Here is an 18,869-nt window from a genome sequence, read left to right as displayed (position 1 = left end):
CCATCCTCACCTACCTCTACATCCACTTCACCCCTCACTGGGGCTCCAACCCCCTCCCACCAAACTTCACCAACTCTCCCCTACACATCATTTATCTGTTCACACATCCGCCCCCCCCCCCCCCACCATCCCACCACCCCCCATTCCACGCACGTCCGGTACCTGTTCCTATTGTCAATCCGCAGCCCCTCGTCCTCGAGTGGGCACTCCCTCTGCCCCTCCTGAGCCCTCCGCTCCTCCTCAAGCCTCTGCATCTCCTCGTGCCTGCGTTTCTCCTCCTCGATCCTCCGCGCCTCCTCCGCCCTCTGGGCCTCCTCCTCCACCCTGCGCTGCTCCAGGAGGTGCCGGGCCAGCCGCCGGGCGAGCTGCCCCCTCCGGTGACTCTGCAGCACCAGGGCCGCCCAGCGCAGGCGCACAAACTGCCGTCTCCAGAAGTGGGCACGGAGGTTCTTCTGAATCACCAGCAGACTGGTGAGGACCGTCCGATAGCGCATCCTGTACACAGAGAGGGTGCAGCCCATGGCCTTTTGTACTAGCGTGGTGGTGGCAGAGGCAGAGATTGGGGCCATACGACATGGTGAAGGCAGAAGGGATTGGCTCAGTTAGAACATAGAACAGTACAGTACAGGCCCTTGGGCTCACGATGCTGTGGCAACCCTTAACCTACTCCAAGATCAATCCAACCCTTTCCTCCATAGTCCTCCATTTTTCTATCATCCTTGTGCCTATCCAAGAGTTTCTTAAATGTTCCTAATGCATCTTCCTCTCCCACCCCCACTCCGGCAGAGCGTTCCACACACCCACCACTCTCTGTGTGTAAAAACCATACCTCTAACTTTCCTCTGATCACCTTAAAAGTTTACTCTCTGGTATTAGCTTAGTCAGTTAAGTGCTTAATTACTAATTTGGGTGAAGGGCCTGTTCCTGTGCCGGACTGTTCCACACTCTGTGTTGTGAGGTATGGGGTATCAGGGGAGACGGAGGGGCAGTGGGAGGGGACATTGGCTCACACTGACCTTGCACGGTAGCCCCGGACGTTTGCCTGCAGGATCACAACTGCTCGGTTTCGCTCTGCTATTCGGTCCTTCTCCAGCTGCTGTTCCAGGGCTTCCTTTAGAAACACCTGGGAAGAAAATGGCTGAGACGATCAGATCCGGATGTCTGCGGCAGTGGGGGGGGGGGGGGGGATGAATAATCGGCTCCAGCCGAGTGTGGAGGGAGGAGGTTCAACTGTGGGCGGGAAAGGGGTTGCCAGCCGTGGGTACGGTTGTGGACGACTGTCAGCAGTGATGGAATTATGCTGTGGGGTTGGGTTGGGGCAAAAAGAGATCTGATGGGCCAGGGTGAACATTTCTGAACTGCAGTATCAGCAACTCTGAAGGGAAGTTTGAACAAACTGGAACAGGTAGAAGCATTAATCCCTTCACTGCCAGCAGCGTGCTTGGTGCCCTCCCTGTGGGGTACAACTCTCTAACCCATGCCTCTTTGGAGTGTGGGAGGAAAGCAGAGCAGCCAGTGGAAAAGAAGACAACCAGTGACAGAAGTGGAACACCAGTCAGTGATTGCTGATCCCAGTTAATGTTTGGAAAATTGTACAATATCCATGCTTCTACCTCCTGTGTCCAGAGGAAGTTCTCTGCAATGACTCTGGGAATGAAAGGGAAAACGTATCAGGAGCATTTGATGGCTCTGGGCCTGTACTCACTGGAGTTTTGGAGAATGAGGGCTGGAGGTGGGGGTTCTCAGTGAAACCTATCGAATATTGAAAGGCCTAGGTAGAGTGGGTTTGCGAAGGATGTTTCCTATTGTGGGGGACTCTGGGACTGCCTCAGGATAGAGGGATGTCTATCTAGAACGGAGAAGAGGAGGATTTTCTTTAACCAGAGGGTGGTGAATCTGTGGAATTCATTGCCACAGATGGTTGTGGAAGCACTAAGTTACAGGGAGAGGGCAGGAGAGCGGGGCCAAGCTGAATAATAAATCACTGTGATGGATGACAGAGAAGACTCAATGGGCCAAATAGCCAAATTCTGCTCCTATGATATGTCTTTTGGTCTCCTGTTAACTGTTGTGTTGTCTGTAACACACTACAAATGAAGACCCTTTATTTTTCCTATCTGAACTTATGCTCTCGTTTGAAGAGCCTTCCAGAATATCACACACACTGACCCTCCCTGGGGGACGGTCCCACACACACTGACCCTCACTGGGGGCGGTCCCACACACACTGACCCTTCCTGGGGGACGGTCCCACACACACTGACCCTCACTGGGGGACGGTCCCACACACACTGACCCTCACTGGGGGACAGTCCCACACACACTGACCCTCACTGGGGGATGATCCCACATACACTGACCCTCACTGGGGGACAGTCCCACACACACACTGACCCTCACTGGGGGATGATCCCACACACACTGACCCTCACTGGGGAACAGTCCCACACACACTGACCCTCACTGGGGGACGGTCCCACACACACACTGACCCTCACTGGGGGACAGTCCCACACACACTGACCCTCACTGGGGGACAGTCACACACACACACACTGACACTCACTGGGGGACAGTCCCACACACACACTGACCCTCACTGGGGGACAGTCCCACACACACACTGACCCTCACTGTGGGATGATCCCACATACACTGACCCTCACTGGGGGACAGTCCCACACACACACTGACCCTCCCTGGGGGACAGTCCCACACACACACTGACCCTCACTGGGGGATGATCCCACATACACTGACCCTCACTGGGGGACAGTCCCACACACACACTGACCCTCACTGGGGGATGATCCCACACACACTGACCCTCACTGGGGAACAGTCCCACACACACTGACCCTCACTGGGGGACGGTCCCACACACACACTGACCCTCACTGGGGGACAGTCCCACACACACTGACCCTCACTGGGGGACAGTCACACACACACACACTGACCCTCACTGGGGGACGGTCCCACACACACACTGACCCTCACTGGGGGACAGTCCCACACACACACTGACCCTCCCTGGGGGACAGTCCCACACACACACTGACCCTCACTGGGGGATGATGCCACATACACTGACCCTCACTGGGGGACGGTCCCCACACACACACTGACCCTCACTGGGGGACAGTCACACACACACACTGACACTCACTGGGGGACAGTCCCACACATACACTGACCTTCACTGGGGGACGGTCCCACACACACACTGACCCTCACTGGGGGACGGTTCCACACACACACTGACCCTCACTGGGGGACGGTTCCACACACACACACACTGACCCTCACTGGGGGACAGTCCCACTCACACTGACCCTCACTGGGGGACGGTCCCACTCACACCAACCCTCAACGGTCGGTTGGTCAGTCCTTTTCCCTTTCCCTGTCATTGATGCCAACAACACATCTCACCACATCTCGATGGATGTGAAACAAATAAAACTAATCTTTTAATTTTTGCAAGCAAGAAGGGAGAGTATTGGGAGACCATTCAGCCATCTAGCCAAGCTGCTGCTGGCATGCATCACTGTCTGGTAAGGAGGTGGCAACGAACAAGATCGGAAAATGGTGCAGAGCGTTTTAAACTTAGCCAGCTCTGTCACGGGCACTGGCCTCCCCAGCACCAAGGACATATTTAATCGGCGATACCTCAAAGAGGCAGCAGCCATGGTTAAGGACCCTCATCACCAGGGTGTGCCCTCCTCTCACTGTTACCATCGTGGAGGAGGTACAGGAGCATGAAGACGCAACATCTCAGGAACAGAAACTTCCCCTCCACTTTCAGATAGCTGAACGGACAATGAACCCATCAACACTACATCACTATTTTTCCCACTCTTTTTGCACTAATTATTTAGTTTTACACATTTCTTTATGTAATTTAGAGTAATTCTTATGTATTGCACTGTACTGCTGCCACTAAACAATGGATTTCAGGACATGTGGCAGTGATCATAAACCCGATTCTGATCACTGTACGGGTTCGGGTTGGCAAGTTGTGTGCACGTTATGTTGCCATGGAAGCATGCCGACTGTAGTAGACTGCCCAGCACATCCTCAGACTGCGTACGGGTTCGGGTTGGCGAGTTGTGGGCATGCCACGTTGGCACCAGGAACATTGCCCCCAGCACCTTCTTAGACCTTGTTGCTCGTTGGTGCCCATGGCACATTTCACTTGTTTGGATGTACGGGTGGCAAATAGAGCTAAACCTGTCATCTTTTCACCCATCCATTGGGAGACCATTTGGCCCCTCCAGCTCTGCTGTTACCAGCACACAACACCATCTGGTAAGGAGCCGGCAATACACGGGACCAGAAGTAGCCGCAGAGGGTTGTAAACTCAGCCAGCTCCACCATGGGCATAGTCTAACCAGCAGAGGGCACCTACAAAGGGCGATGCCTCAGAGAGGCCGCTCAATCACTAAGGACCCCCATCAGTCAGGACATGCACTCTGCTCATTGCTACAGCATGAATGGTCCACGAACACTCCCTCACCATTCCCTTCTCTATTTGCACTATTTTCTATTTATTATTATAATTTAGAGTATATTTTATCTATTGCACTGTACTGCAGCACCAAACAAATTTCACAACACACGTCTGTGCTGTTAAACCCGGTTCTGCGTGGGCACAGAGGGCCGGGTTCGCAGTAGCCGAGCTCACCTTGGTCTTGCCCATCCGCCAGAGGGACTCACAGCCGCCACACCGAGTGAGAAGAGCAAGACACCGTGACTTCCAGTCCTCAGGAACCTCCTGGCTTTTCAGCAGCATCTTGTACCTGAAGGAGAGAGAGCACCCATCGGCATTCTGACCACTGTCTCATTGAACACCCCCCCACTTCCTTGGGTAAGCAATGTCCCAACACGTGGAGTGTAGGAGAATGAATGAGGGAGGTATACAGAATTATGAGGGGTACCCGACCTTCCGTCCCCCCTACCCTACTGTCCCACACCGTCCTCTATCCCGTTCCTGCCCCACATCCGACCCAGCGCTGTACCCTCCCATGTCCCGCTCCTGTATCGTGCCCTCCCATGTCCCGACCCAGCGCTGTCCCCTCCCATGTCCCGCTCCTGTATCGTGCCCTCCCACGTCCCGCTCCTGTATCGTGCCCTCCCATGTCCCGACCCAGCGCTGTACCCTCCCATGTCCCGCTCCTGTATCCTACCCTCCCACGTCCCGCCCCAGCGCTGTACCCTCCCATGTCCCGCTCCTGTATCGTGCCCTCCCATGTCCCGACCCAGCGCTGTCCCCTCCCATGTCCCGCTCCTGTATCCTACCCTCCCACGTCCCGCCCCAGCGCTGTACCCTCCCATGTCCCGCTCCTGTATCGTGCCCTCCCATGTCCCGACCCAGCGCTGTCCCCTCCCATGTCCCGCTCCTGTATCGTGCCCTCCCACGTCCCGCTCCTGTATCGTGCCCTCCCATGTCCCGACCCAGCGCTGTACCCTCCCATGTCCCGCTCCTGTATCGTGCCCTCCCACGTCCCGCCCCAGCGCTGTACCCTCCCACGTCCCGCTCCTGTATCGTACCCTCCTACGTCCCGCTCCTGTATCCTACCCTCCCGCGTCCCGCTCCTGTATCCTACCCTCCCGCGTCCCGCTCCTGTATCCTACCCTCCCACGTCCCGCTCCTGTATCCTACCCTCCCACATCCCGCTCCTCTATCGTACCCTCCTACGTCCCGCTCCTCTATCGTACCCTCCCACGTCCCGCTCCTGTATCCTACCCACCCACGTCCCGCTCCTGTATCCTACCCTCCCACGTCCCGCTCCTGTATCGTACCCTCCCACGTCCCGCTCCTGTATCGTACCCTCCCACGTCCCGCTCCTGTATCGTACCCTACCACGTCCCGACCCAGCGCTGTACCCTCTCACGTCCCGACCCAGCGGTGTACCCTCCCACGTCCCGCTCCTGTATTGTGTCCTCCCATGTCCTGCCCCAGCGCTGTACCTCCCACGTCCCGACCCAGTGCTGCACCCTCCCACATCCCGCTCCTGTATTGTACCCTCCCAAGGCCCCTCCTGCCCCGTTTGTTGCAAGACTGCAGAGGAAGTTGTGAACTTCTTCTGGGGCAACAGGAAACACTGGGTCTCTGCAGCGGTCTTGAGCCTCCCAGTGGGAGAGGGCGGACAGTCGCTGGTGTGCGTTCAAACGCGACTGGCGGCTCTCCGCCTCAGGACTCTGCAGAGATTCCTGTACGCCGAGCACCCTCCCAGGTGGCACGTGTTGGTGACTTTCTTCCTGCAGCGGGGCTGTTGTCTTCATGACGACATGCGGCTACCACCGGCGGGCGTCAGCCGTGCTGCTTTGCGGGGTCTGCCCGGCTTCTATCAGGACCTGCTGAGAGTCTGGAACATGTCACCTCAGGCCGGGAATCCCCTCCTCAGGCGGAGGGCGGGGTCCTGGCCGGCCCTTGCCCTACCTCAGTGGCTGTCGTTGCGGCTCAGTTGTGTGGACCGACTCAGGCCGAGCTGCTTGTCGGGCCCAGACCCCGCAATCTTCTCCGGGAGCCGTGTCCACACAACTTGAGCCGTCTCTCATCAATACCCACAGTCCCATTCAGGGATGCAAGTAGGAGGTATCTGTATGGGCTGCTACTCCACATCCTCCACTTCCTTGCCCTTGTACACCGTACCGACACGCCATGGCGGTCGGTCCTTCCACCCAGAGGTGAGGAGGGTCCCCACTGGAAGTCCCTTTACACCGGGGTTCTTCCCATGCACCTGGCGGATCTCGGCTGGAGGGTACTGCATAGGGCAGTGCCCTGCAATAAGTTTTTCAGTTTGTACATGGATCTCCCACCCACATGCCACTTCTGCAGGTTGGAGGAAACCGTGTACCACATGTACATGGAGTATGTGAGGCTGCAGCCTCTTTTTGCATATTTGCGTGGGCTGCTTCTCGCCTTCTGGCTGCATTTTAGCCCCACCCTGTTTATATATGGTCATCCAGTAAGGAAGGGGGCATGGAGGGATGAGGATGTTCTAGTCAACTTGCTCCTGGGGCTGGCGAAATCTGCCATCCGAGGGTCTTGGAAATGGGTGGCGGGAGGATCTCCCCGGGCAGACTGCCTGGCAATGTTTAGGGGGTATGTTCGTGCCCGGGTAACTATTGAAAAGGAACACGCGCAGTCCACGGCGGCCTTAGAAGAGTTTCGAGACCGTTGGGCTCCGCGGGGTGTAAATCCCATCGTGAATAGAGATGGCAACATTTTGGTGTAATGTCTGTTTGTAGTGAAGTAATTGTGTTTGCCACTGTTTTGTATATATTGTATAGCACCGATATTTGTAATAAAGGATTTTGTAATAAAAAAAGTCCCGCCCCAGCGCTGTACCCTCCCACGTCCCACCCCAGCACTGTACCCTCCCACGTCCCGCTCCTGTATCCTACCCTCCCACGTCCTGCTCCTGTTCTATTCTATGCTCTGCTCTGTACATTCCTGAACTCAGATGAGATGATGGGAAATGCACCTCACATAGAACTCCGGGAACGGCCGTCGGACTGGGAATCCTGCTCGCCGGATTTTCACCGTTTCTAACATTCCAGAATAACGGAGCTGATTCAGAACGACTCCCTCATCAAACCTCGCCGCTACCTGCAACCACAGCAGTGGAGAAAGCAGCTGAGGACAACCAGAAACCGAGACACATGCAGAGAGAGAGAGAGAGAGAGAGAGCGCCGAGCAACAGGTGCTTCGGCCCATCTAGTCCATGCTAACAACTACCCATTCCCTGATCCCGGTTTATCTTCCCCCCTCCCCCCCCCACACACAAGATTCCACTCCTCAGGCACACACTGGGGATACTTACAGCTCCCTGTTAACCCACCAAGCTCGCACATCACTGGGATGTGGGAGAAAACCAGAGCAAACCCTGGTAAACCCACGCATTCACAGGGGGAACGTGCAAACTCCACACAGACAGTGCCAGGGGACAGAATCGAACCTGGTTCTCAGGAGCTGGGAGCAGCTCTCTTCCCCTAGATCCGTGTCTGGTGACTGCCCCGTGCCCCACCCAGACCCTCCTCCCTCCCTGCCGGCGCCCTTCTCTCACCTTGTGCGTGTTGGGTTTGATGCAACGGATGAAGAAGGGGTTGGAGAGGCTGAGCGTTGCCATCAGTGAGTGCAGAGAGTCCTGCAAGGAACCAAATGCAGCGATCAATCCTCCCCCACTCAGCCCCGATCACAGAAGGGGTAGGTATGGGACGGAGGTCTGCATGGGAGGGAGCTGGGGCGGAGAAGATGTCACACGACAGGGTGGAGAGGTCAATGCGTGGGGCAGGGTCACAGTGGTGGAGCAACGTGGGGTCCTAGATACTCACAGGCTTTGAGCCTGAGGAAAGGCCGATTCATGGATGTGAGGCTCCAACAGGAATGGGTCTGTGGCTGATGCTGAGGCCCAAGGATCTGGACATTAGCACGAGACCACAGGGGTCAGAGGGAGGGGTAGGACATGAATTGGGGAGGCAAGGGAGGATTGGGAGGGGATGTGGATCGGGTGGAGGGGGAACGGTTTGGGAGGAGACGTGGATCGGAAGGAGAGGGATGTGGATCAGAGATAGTGCTGCCCCATTCACCAGGACCTGAGAACAGTGGATCAGAGCGGGTGGAGGGGGGAATGTGGATCAGGTGGGAAATCAGGGATAACGTGGCTCCACTCACCCGGAACTGAGAGCTGACTGTGGGCTTCCTCCTCTGGGTTCCCATCTTCAGCGTACCGTCACTGTTGTTCCAGCTATAAACTTGCTCAAACAAGTCATAGATAAAGTCCAAACTGAAAGAGAGTCGGCCACACAGGGAGAGTCAAACATGGAGAACACATCACACTCATCCACTCATTACCAAATTGCCAACACCATACAGAGACACACGCAGCGACAGAGAGAAGCAGACGGGTTCACGGTGGGGAAGGGGAGTGAATGGGGTGGTGGAGAGCTGGACGGGGAGCAAATGGACGCAGAGATTCAAATAAAGCTCCAGATATAGACAGGGCAGGTGGAAACTGAGGAGTATATGTAGACAATTGTACAGACAGGCAGACGGACAGACAGATGGACCGATACATACCACAGACAGACGGACAGTTGGAGACACATCAGGCTGAGAGAGAGACTCAAGACATGTGTGCAGGGTTCTCACCTGCTATCCTTTAAAAGGTTCAGAATATCATCTCTAAACGTGTCTCTGTTTTTCTCCAAAAATCCGTGTACATCGTACATGACCTGTAACGGGAACAGACTGACAGTGGTAGCGTGGAGTGGCTCTGATACAAGATTCACTGCAGAACACGGTGTCACAACGGGTCACATTTACTCACCTCCCCAGCGTAATGTCTGATCCCATACTGACAGTCGCTCACCCGCGGCTTCACGTAGAAGGGGTTACTCTGCAAAGCGATCAAAAACTCACTCAGGCTCACGCAGAAAAGGCGAGGGCAGGCGGGGAGGGCGGAACACTGCCCCAAGCTGCTGACCCTTGAGGTCTGGTACTCACCGCGTGCTGGCCGTGCAGTTTCTCCAGCAGAGTGACGTCGGTGCCCTTTGGAAAACGACTCTCCTCGTTGATCAAAGACAGAAGCCCCAACTTCTACAACAGAGAGAGAACGCACACCATCACACACCTCCAGGGTCAGAAACAGACTACTGCTCCATCCACACCCTCCTGCGGTCAGAATTTCAGCACTCATTTTGAGAGCACGAGGAATATAAAAGCAAGGATGTAATGCTGAGGCCTGGTCAGAGCAGGTGGGCAGCATTGAGAGCAGTTCTGGGCCACTTGTCTAAGAAAAGATGTGCTGGCATTGGAGAGGGTCCAGAGGAGGTTCATATATGGAATTACAGGGTTAACATGTGAGGAGAGTTTGATGGCTCTGGGTCTGCACTCAGTGGAATTTAGAAGAATGGAGGGGGGGAATTTCATTGAAACCTATCGAGATTTGAAAAGCCGAGATAGAGTGGATGTGGAGAGGATGTTTCCTTGTTGGGAGCGTCCAGGACCAGAGACACAGACTCAGAGCAGAGCCATGTCCATTTAGAAGAGAGATGAGGAAGAATTTCTATAGCCAGAGGGTGGTGAATCTGGGGAATTCATTGCCACAGGCAGTTGTGCAGGCCAAGTCAATGGGTATATTTAAACCAGTTCTTGATTAGTAAGGGCATGAAAGGTTACGGGGAGAAGGTAGAAGAATGAGGTTGAGGGGGAAAGTAAATCAGCCATGATGGAATGGCCGAGCAGATTAATGAGCCGAATGGCCTAATAGCACTTCCATTTCTTGTGATCTTGCAGCATCCCATTACACACTCCCGGGGTCAGACACAGAGTGAAGCTCCCTCTACATTGTCCCATCACACACTCCCAGGGTTCAGGGATGCAAGTAGGAGGTATCTGTATGGGCTGCTACTCCACATCCTCCACTTCCTTGCCCTTGTACACCGTCCCAACACGCCATGACGGTCGGTCCTTCCACCCAGAGGTGAGGAGGGTCCCCACTGGAAGTCCCTTTACGCCGGGGTTCTTCCTATGCACCTGGGGGATCTCCGCTGGAGGGTACTGCATAGGGCAGTGCCCTGCAATAAGTTTTTCAGTTTGTACATGGACTTCCCACCCACATGCCACTTCTGCGGGCTGGAGGAGACCGTGTACCACATGTACATGGAGTGTGTGAGGCTGCAGCCTCTTTTTGCATATTTGCGTGGGCTGCTTCTCGCCTTCTGGCTGCATTTTAGTCCCACCCTGTTTATATATAGTCATCCAGTAAGGAAGGGGGCATGGAGGGATGAGGATGTCCTAGTCAACTTGCTCCTGGGGCTGGCGAAATCCGCCATCCGTGGGTCTTGGAAACAGGTGGCGGGAGGATCTCCCCGGGCAGACTGCCTGGCGATGTTTAGGGGGTATGTTCGTGCCCGGGTAACTATTGAAAAGGAACACGCGCAGTCCACAGCGGCCTTGGAGGAGTTTCGAGACCGTTGGGCTCCGTGGGGTGTAAATGCCATCGTGGATAGGGATGGCAACATTCTGGTGTAATGTCTATTTTCTATTTGTAGTGCAGTAATTGTGTTTGCCACTGTTTTGTATATATTGTATAGCACCGAAATTTGTAATAAAGGATTTTGTAATAATAAAAAAAAGGGACAGGGTCAGACACAGGGTGGAGCTGTTCTGATTGTGCTGGGAGAAAACGGGGAAAAACTACTTTATGAAGGTCTTGAATTGCTTGGAAATTGGTTTCCAACGTCCCTTGAACATCTAAGTGAGCGGCTGGTTTAGAGTGGAAGCTTCGTTTGGAGTTTTTCTGCCAGTTTGGACGGGGTTCGTTGACGGCTTCGAACTGCGTAGCTCCCTGCTGTGGCGGCTGGCAACTCGCCGTGAAGCAGTTTCGCTCCCAAAACCAGAGGCAAACGACGTTGTTTGTCCCCACTGACATCGGGGCAACCTCCTTCCATCTCTATCGTCAGGATTCTCATTTGGTGTTGGAGCCGAACCGTCGTTTGAGACGTCTCGACCTCTCACGGCCTGGAAGTTTCTACAGGACTAACGGAGCCTTTCCTGGCGTTGGAATTTCTGGCACAGAGCCAGCAAGGTACTGTCGAGTACAAACTTTTCCCGCCAGTTACTCAACTCGCTCCAGGACTTTATAACCAGCACCACCGTATCATTCTCGGTTCGGACACAGAAGTAACATGCCGGACCAGTCTACAGGGAGTCGCAGGCCTTCGGGGAGTTATGCAAAGGCGGCTGCCTCTCCGGCCACGGACAATGCCCTGTTTCGGACGGTGAAAGTTGAACGCGGGGTGCAATGTATTTTGCGAACTGGAACTACGCTGGAAAAGTGCGCGGAGGCTATGGAGGACTTGTTGGGGAGAGATGGTGTTTTGGCCGCTGAGAAGGAGTTCAGGAAGGCGGTGTTTTACCTGAGGAATGACGAGTTGGTGCATCGGGCCCTCAGTAGAGAGATCACGGTGGAGAACATCTTTTTACAGATGGAGCTAGTGACAGCTCCCACACAACGCATCGTCCTCGGTCACGTAAAGCCTTTCATCCCCAACGAGGACCTGCTTCCCGCACTGGCCCGCTTGGGGCAAGTACGGTCAGAGACAACTGCCATCAGGCACAAATTCAGGAGGCGCACCCTCCGGACCATAATCTCTTTCCGGCGACAGGTATTCATGAAACTGGAAAGGGAGGATGAAGTTGAGGGCCGGTTCACTGTCCGGCACGAGGGGGTAGATTATCAGGTGTATTGGAGCTCTGAGCGCCCACGGTGCCATGCGTGCGGGGAGGTGGGGCACTTTCGGAGGAACTGTCCTAGCACCCGAAAACCCAGGGAGTCCACTTCGGGAACCAGTGCCCCAGCTACCTCTGCCCCTGATCCCATCCCTGCTCCTACACCTGTGCCGACCCCTGCTCCTGCCCCTGACCCTGTCTCTAGCCCTGCCCCTATTCCTACGTTTGCTCCTACCCCTGTGGTTCAGGCGGGTGATCCTGGGGCTACGTGTGGGGAGGTTCAGGCGAGGGACGGGGTGGAGTCCAGGCAGGGCAAGAAAGCGAGGAAGAAGTCGAAACACGTGAAGAAGTCAGCCCCCGAGACCGCAGAGCTCTCGCCCATTTGCCCTGAGGTGGAGAGGGAGGCTCGGGGAAGCGTACGGTTGGACGGGGCGATAGAAGCGGAGAGTACCGCTCCATCGGTGAATTCCGCACCTGTGTGCTCCTCCGGCTTGAAGAGGAGATGGGATTGTTCCCCCAAGAGGGCAGAGAATGCAGATGAGGGGGAGTCCCAGAAAGGGGTGGGGATCCGGGTGGGAGTTGTGTCTAACCCTGAATCCCCAGATGTAGACACCAGTCCTGGGGTGGGTGGTGTGATTATGCATGAAGCTAGTGCTGGGCCTGTTTGCACGCCTAAAACAGACCTGGAGCCCTCCACCCAGGACTTAGCAGTAAGCGCCTCCCTGGAGGCAAATGTATTAAGTAGTACAAGTGGAGAGGAGACCAGGCTCTCTCACAGTCAGCATCAGGCTGCCAGTGAATCCATTGGGCCAGAGCTGCTGGGGTCCCCTTCATGCCTGTCTCCTGGGGAGGGTGATGTAACCTGCATGCTGACCCCATCTACTGATGGCCTGCAGGGAGTCCCGTGGGATTTTCCCTCCATCATCGCAACTGTGGGTAAGACTGCTGCGACGGTGGAGCAGGAAGGTATAGGGGAGGTACCCGCTGTGCAGTGTAGGTTACAGGGGCAGCCACCTTATACACCACATGAGGAGGACGGTGGGGGATCTGTCTGCAGTGAGGGGTTGGAGGGGGATTCATTTGATAGAGAGACAATGGACATCCTCACCCCTCCAGAGAAATCCCCATTGATACCTGTGGAGGAGATCAGAGAGTTTATTCACTCCTCCGTGGGTGCAAAGCATCAGCCTAAACTAGCCTCGCTTCGCTGGCCTAGCATGCCGAGGCTGGTGAAGTCCCTGAGGGTCATCCTCAGACGGAAGGGGAAGGGGAAGAGGAATGCTGTGTCGGGGAATGACAGGCGGCAGCTGAAATCCTTCCTGGATGACCTGGTGCGGGACATCAGGATGAAAAGCAGCCTCGCTCCTTTGGGAGATGGTGGGTCACAGGGTAGCGATGGTAGCAGTCGGGCCCGGAAAGCAAAGGATATTCTTGGTTTTCTTCGGGAGAGTGCGGCTGAGGGCGCCATCGCTCTCAGTGGGAAGGGGACTGGTGCTGAGGCCTAGTGTGCTCCCGACATGAAGCTTACCATAGCTAGTCTCAATGTGAACGGTAGCAGGGGCTCTCTCCGCAGGTATAACAATCTCTCAGTCCTCAGGGACGGGAGATACGCGGTGAGTCTCCTGCAGGAAACCCATACCACCCCGGGAGACGAGTCCGCTTGGCTCCTGGAGTGGCAGGGCGGGGTCTACATGAGTCACCTTAGCTCCAACTCTAGTGGGGTGGCGATCCTGTTGGCCCCAACCTTCCGGCCAGAAATCGTAGGAGTCCGAGATGTTGTGCCCGGCCGTCTGCTCCACCTGGCTGTGCGCCTGGATGGTGTACCGTTACATTTTATCAACGTGTACGCTCCGAGGCGCGGGGTGATGCAGACGCGCCTATTCTGTCAGCTGTCCACCTTGCTGAGTTCCATCGACCCGGGGGACTGCGTCGTCCTCGGGGGAGACTTCAACTGTACCCTCGAGGTGGAGGACCGCTCGGGCCTCCAACGCGACCCGGCATCGGCGAAAAGGTTAAAGGAGCTAGTCGGCTCCTTTGACTTGGTGGACAGCTGGCGGAATCTTCACCCCGACTCTAGCGCCTTCTCCAGAAGATCTAGAGAGGGGGGTTCCCGGATAGACCACCTGTATATCTCTCGGGCTTATGTCTCCCGCGTATCGGCTTCCTCCATGCGGCCGGTGTCGTGCCCGGATCATCACCTTGTGTGGATGGAATTTACTCCTCTGCACCCTTGGGTGGGGTCTGGGTATTGGCACTTTAACAACCGGCTGCTGGAGGACAGCCGATTCCGGGATTCATTTCGAGCGTTCTGGGCCACCTGGAGAGGGAGACGGAGAGAGTTTAGCTCCCTATGGCTGTGGTGGGATGTGGGCAAGGCCCACATCCGGTTTTTATGTCGGGAGTACACTAGGGGGTCGACGAAGAGGCGGGGCTCTGAGATTGAGCGGCTTGAGAGAGCGTTGCTTGACCTGGAGACCCCTCTTGATCCGACCAGTGGAGACCATTAAACGTGGCAGGAATACCAGGAGAAGAAGGACGCACTCAGGAATCTGCAGCTTCAGCAGTCCCGAGGTGCGTACGTGAGGTCGCGGATCCAAATGCTGCAAGATTTGGACCGCGGCTCACCCTTCTTCTACTCGTTGGAGAAGTGGCGGGGAGTTCAAAAGCAGCTGGTGGAGCTACTGGCTGCTGATGGCTCCTCCATCACGGATCCTGACGAAATTATCGAAGAAGTCCGCACTTTCTATCGGTCCTTATTCTCACCGGATCCGTCAAATGCGGGGGCGTGCAGTGAGGTCTGGGAAGATTTGCCAAAGGTCAGCCCTGATGACGCAGCGCGTCTGGACGCCTCCCTGACTGGGGAGGAGCTGTCTGCTGCCCTTCGGCAACTCCCCTGGCTCAGATGGTCTGAGTGTGGTCAGGCTTTTTGGGATGTCCTGGGGGTCGATTGCAGCCTTGTTCTAGGGGAGAGCCTAGCCACCGGGGAATTGCCCCTCTCATGGCGGAGAGCTGTCGTGATCCTGCTGCCCAAGAAGGGAGACCTTTGCCTGCTAAAGAACTGGCGCCCGGTCTCCCTCTTGTGCGCGGACTACAAGATCTTCGCCCGGGCAATGGCCAACCGTCTTGGTTCAGTACTGAGACAGGTGATTCATCCTGACCAATCTTACACAGTCCCGGGCCGCTCCATCCAGGACAATGTCCACCTAGTACGGGACCTGATCCACCTGCACCAGGAGACTGGGACCCCGGCAGCGTTTCTTTCTCTTGACCAGGAGAAGGCGTTTGACCGGGTAGACCACAGTTTCCTGGTGGGCACTCTGCAGGCCTTTGGGCTCGGACCACACTTTGTGGCCCGAGTTCGGCTCCTCTACTCTGCCGCAGAGTGCCTTGTTAAGGTCAATGGATCACTGGCAGCACCCATTCCCTTCAGGAGAGGAGTACGTCAGGGATGCCCCATGTCCAGTCAATTGTATGCGATCTGTGTCGAGCCATTCCTGAGCCTCCTACGGTGAAGACTGACAGGTCTGGTTCTGCGTGAACCCGACATGGAGGTCATCCTCTCGGCCTACGCCGATGATGTACTCCTCATGATGACAGATCCCAATGACCTGCGGAGGATGCGCGAGTGCCAAGACGTTTTCTCGGTGGCATCCTCCGTCAGGATCAACTGGGCGAAATGTTCCGGACTCTTAGTGGGTCAGTGGCAGGTGAACTCCCTGCCGGAGGAGATGAGAGCTTTTGAGTGGAGTACTAGGCGTCTCCTCTATCTGGGAGTCTACCTGAGTCCTTCTGGGGAGACCTGGCTGGCGAACTGGCAGGACCTGGAGATGAAAGTCATGTCCCGGCTGGGGCGCTGGTCAGGCCTTCTCAGGGTGCTTTCCTATCGAGGCAGGGTGGTGGTCATAAACCAGCTGGTGGCCAACATGCTGAATTATCGGATGGTCACCTTGGCCCCTCCTGCCCCGTTTGTTGCAAGACTGCAGAGGAAATTAGTGGACTTCTTCTGGGGCAACAGGAAACACTGGGTCTCTGCAGCGGTCTTGAGTCTCCCAGTGGGAGAGGGCGGACAGTCGCTGGTGTGCGTCCGAATGCAGCTGGCGGCTCTCCGCCTCAGGACTCTGCAGAGATTCCTGTACGCCGAGCACCCTCCCAGGTGGCACGTGTTGGCGACTTTCTTCCTCCGGAGGGGCTGCTGTCTTCATGACGACATGCGGCTACCACCGGCAGGCGTCAGCCGTGCTGCTTTGCGGAGTCTGCCTGGCTTCTATCAGGACCTACTGAGAGTCTGGAACATGGTCGCCTCAGGCCGGGAATCCCCTACTCAGGCGGAGGGCGGGGTCCTGGCCGGCCCTTGCCCTACCTCAGTGGCTGTCGGTGCGGCTCAGTTGTGTGGACCGACTCAGGCCGAGCTGCTGGTCGGGCCCAGACCCCGCAATCTTCTCCGGGAGCCGTGTCCACACAACTTGAGCCGTCTCTCATCGATACCCACAGTCCCATTCAGGGATGCAAGTAGGAGGTATCTGTATGGGCTGCTACTCCACATCCTCCACTTCCTTGCCCTTGTACACCGTCCCGACACGCCATGGCGGTCGGTCCTTCCACCCAGAGGTGAGGAGGGTCCCCACTGGAAGTCCCTTTACACCGGGGTTCTTCCCATGCACCTGGGGGATCTCGGCTGGAGGGTACTGCATAGGGCAGTGCCCTGCAATAAGTTTTTCAGTTTGTACATGGACTTCCCACCCACATGCCACTTCTGCGGGCTGGAGGAGACCGTGTACCACATGTACATGGAGTGTGTGAGGCTGCAGCCTCTTTTTGCATATTTGCGTGGGCTGCTTCTCGCCTTCTGGCTGCATTTTAGTCCCACCCTGTTTATATATGGTCATCCAGTAAGGAAGGGGGCATGGAGGGATGAGGATGTCCTAGTCAACTTGCTCCTGGGGCTGGCGAAATCCGCCATCCGTGGGTCTTGGAAACGGGTGGCGGGGGGATCTCCCCGGGCAGACTGCCTGGCGATGTTTAGGGGGTATGTTCGTGCCCGGGTAACTATTGAAAAGGAACACGCGCAGTCCACAGCGGCCTTGGAGGAGTTTCGAGACCGTTGGGCTCCGCGGGGTGTAAATGCCATCGTGGATAGGGATGGCAACATTCTGGTGTAATGTCTATTGTCTATTTGTAGTGCAGTAATTGTGTTTGCTACTGTTTTGTATATATTGTATAGCACCGAAATTTGTAATAAAGGATTTTGTAATAAAAAAAAAGGGGTCAGACACAGAGTGACTCTCCCTCCACACTGTCTCATCACACACTCCCAGGGTCAGACACAGAGTGACCCTCCCTCCACACTGTCTCATCACACACTCCCAGGGTCAGACACAGAGTGACTCTCCACTCTGTCCCATCACACACTCCCAGGGTCAGACACAGAGTGACTCTCCACACTGTCCCATCACACACTCCCAGGGTCAGACACTGAGTGAAGCTCCCTCTACACTGTCCCATCACACACTCCCAGGGTCAGACATAGAGTGAAGCTCCCTCTACACTGTCCCATCGCACACTCCCAGGGTCAGACACAGAGTGAAGCTCCCTCTACACTGTCCCATCACACACTCCCAGGGTCAGACACAGTGAAACACCCTCTACACCATCCTATCATGCATTCCCAGGGACAGTGGCGGATATTGAACCCAGGTTGCTGGTGCCGTAAGGTGTTACGCTAACCACTACACTACTGTTGCGATAGATAATATTTTGTTATACTTAAGACAATCCAAGGAATTTGCTCTGACAATACGCCTTTGGTGTCAGACTATCAGACCCTGCCCGCAGCATGCCAGCCCACTCTGCATGCTATTGTAGGGTTCGGGGGAACCCACGGCTCGGGCTACCAACCTTTTCAATCAGGTCCAAGCACTCAGCGTTATCCATCCAGTCAATGGCTTCCCAGCTCAATCCTTCCCTGTGGGACAAAGATGAGAGGTGAGACTGGGGTCCATGGGAGGGGGCGCTGCCCCTCGAGTCTGAACAGCCAGGAAAGGGCTCTACCTGTTGTACTCCAGCTGTTCCAGAGAGAAAATGTGCTTGTTGAAATATTCCTGCAGCTTTTCATTCGCAAAGTTGATGTTGAACTGTTCAAATCGATTGATCTGTGGAGAAAGATTGGCAGATTTCAGTCTCGCCCTCCCCTTTCACACCTCAACCTCTCACCCCAGACCCTGACCCTCAACCACCTACCCAAACCCTATTCACCTCTTGATTCCTCACCACAATCTCAACCCACTCATCCCCTGACTCTTCACCTCCCAACTCATTCCTCATCACACTCACCTTGACCTACTGCCCAACCCATCACTCCATTCCTCATCCTTAGCCCTTCATCCTGTGCCCTACACTTCAGCCTGTGATTGGTCCAATGTTATTTAGGATCTGTCTTGATTGGTCAAGAGCTGGTGAAGCCGCCACTCACTGACCCTCGACCTGCGATTGGTCCAGTGTTATTGAGGGCATGGCTTGACTGGTCAGGGGTTGGTGAAGCGGCAGCTCACTGAGCTTTGGGCTGTGATTGGGTCAGATGTGGTCAGGACCCACCCTGTGGCTGACCTTCGGGCTATGATTGGCCCAGAGT

General features: G+C 55.7%; 1 protein-coding gene across 1 annotated transcript in view; it reads right to left on the bottom strand.

The window, feature by feature from the left end:
* LOC132392905 (unconventional myosin-X-like) overlaps positions 1 to 18,869 on the bottom strand; it is a 114,529-nt gene that overhangs the window by 52,465 nt on the left and 43,195 nt on the right. The window contains exons 13-23 of the mRNA XM_059967456.1: positions 18,290 to 18,390; positions 18,137 to 18,203; positions 9,512 to 9,604; positions 9,336 to 9,404; positions 9,158 to 9,240; positions 8,681 to 8,792; positions 8,073 to 8,153; positions 7,491 to 7,615; positions 4,685 to 4,799; positions 1,017 to 1,123; positions 163 to 495 (exon numbers count right to left, since the gene is read on the bottom strand). Coding sequence (XP_059823439.1) covers positions 163 to 495; positions 1,017 to 1,123; positions 4,685 to 4,799; positions 7,491 to 7,615; positions 8,073 to 8,153; positions 8,681 to 8,792; positions 9,158 to 9,240; positions 9,336 to 9,404; positions 9,512 to 9,604; positions 18,137 to 18,203; positions 18,290 to 18,390 — 1,286 coding nt within the window. The remainder of the gene's footprint in view (positions 1 to 162; positions 496 to 1,016; positions 1,124 to 4,684; positions 4,800 to 7,490; positions 7,616 to 8,072; positions 8,154 to 8,680; positions 8,793 to 9,157; positions 9,241 to 9,335; positions 9,405 to 9,511; positions 9,605 to 18,136; positions 18,204 to 18,289; positions 18,391 to 18,869) is intronic.

The sequence above is a fragment of the Hypanus sabinus genome, chromosome 4 (assembly GCF_030144855.1).
Source record: "Hypanus sabinus isolate sHypSab1 chromosome 4, sHypSab1.hap1, whole genome shotgun sequence".
NCBI lineage: Eukaryota > Metazoa > Chordata > Chondrichthyes > Myliobatiformes > Dasyatidae > Hypanus > Hypanus sabinus.
Note: the sequence above shows the minus strand (reverse complement) of the source record. Positions and strands in the feature narration are given on the sequence as shown.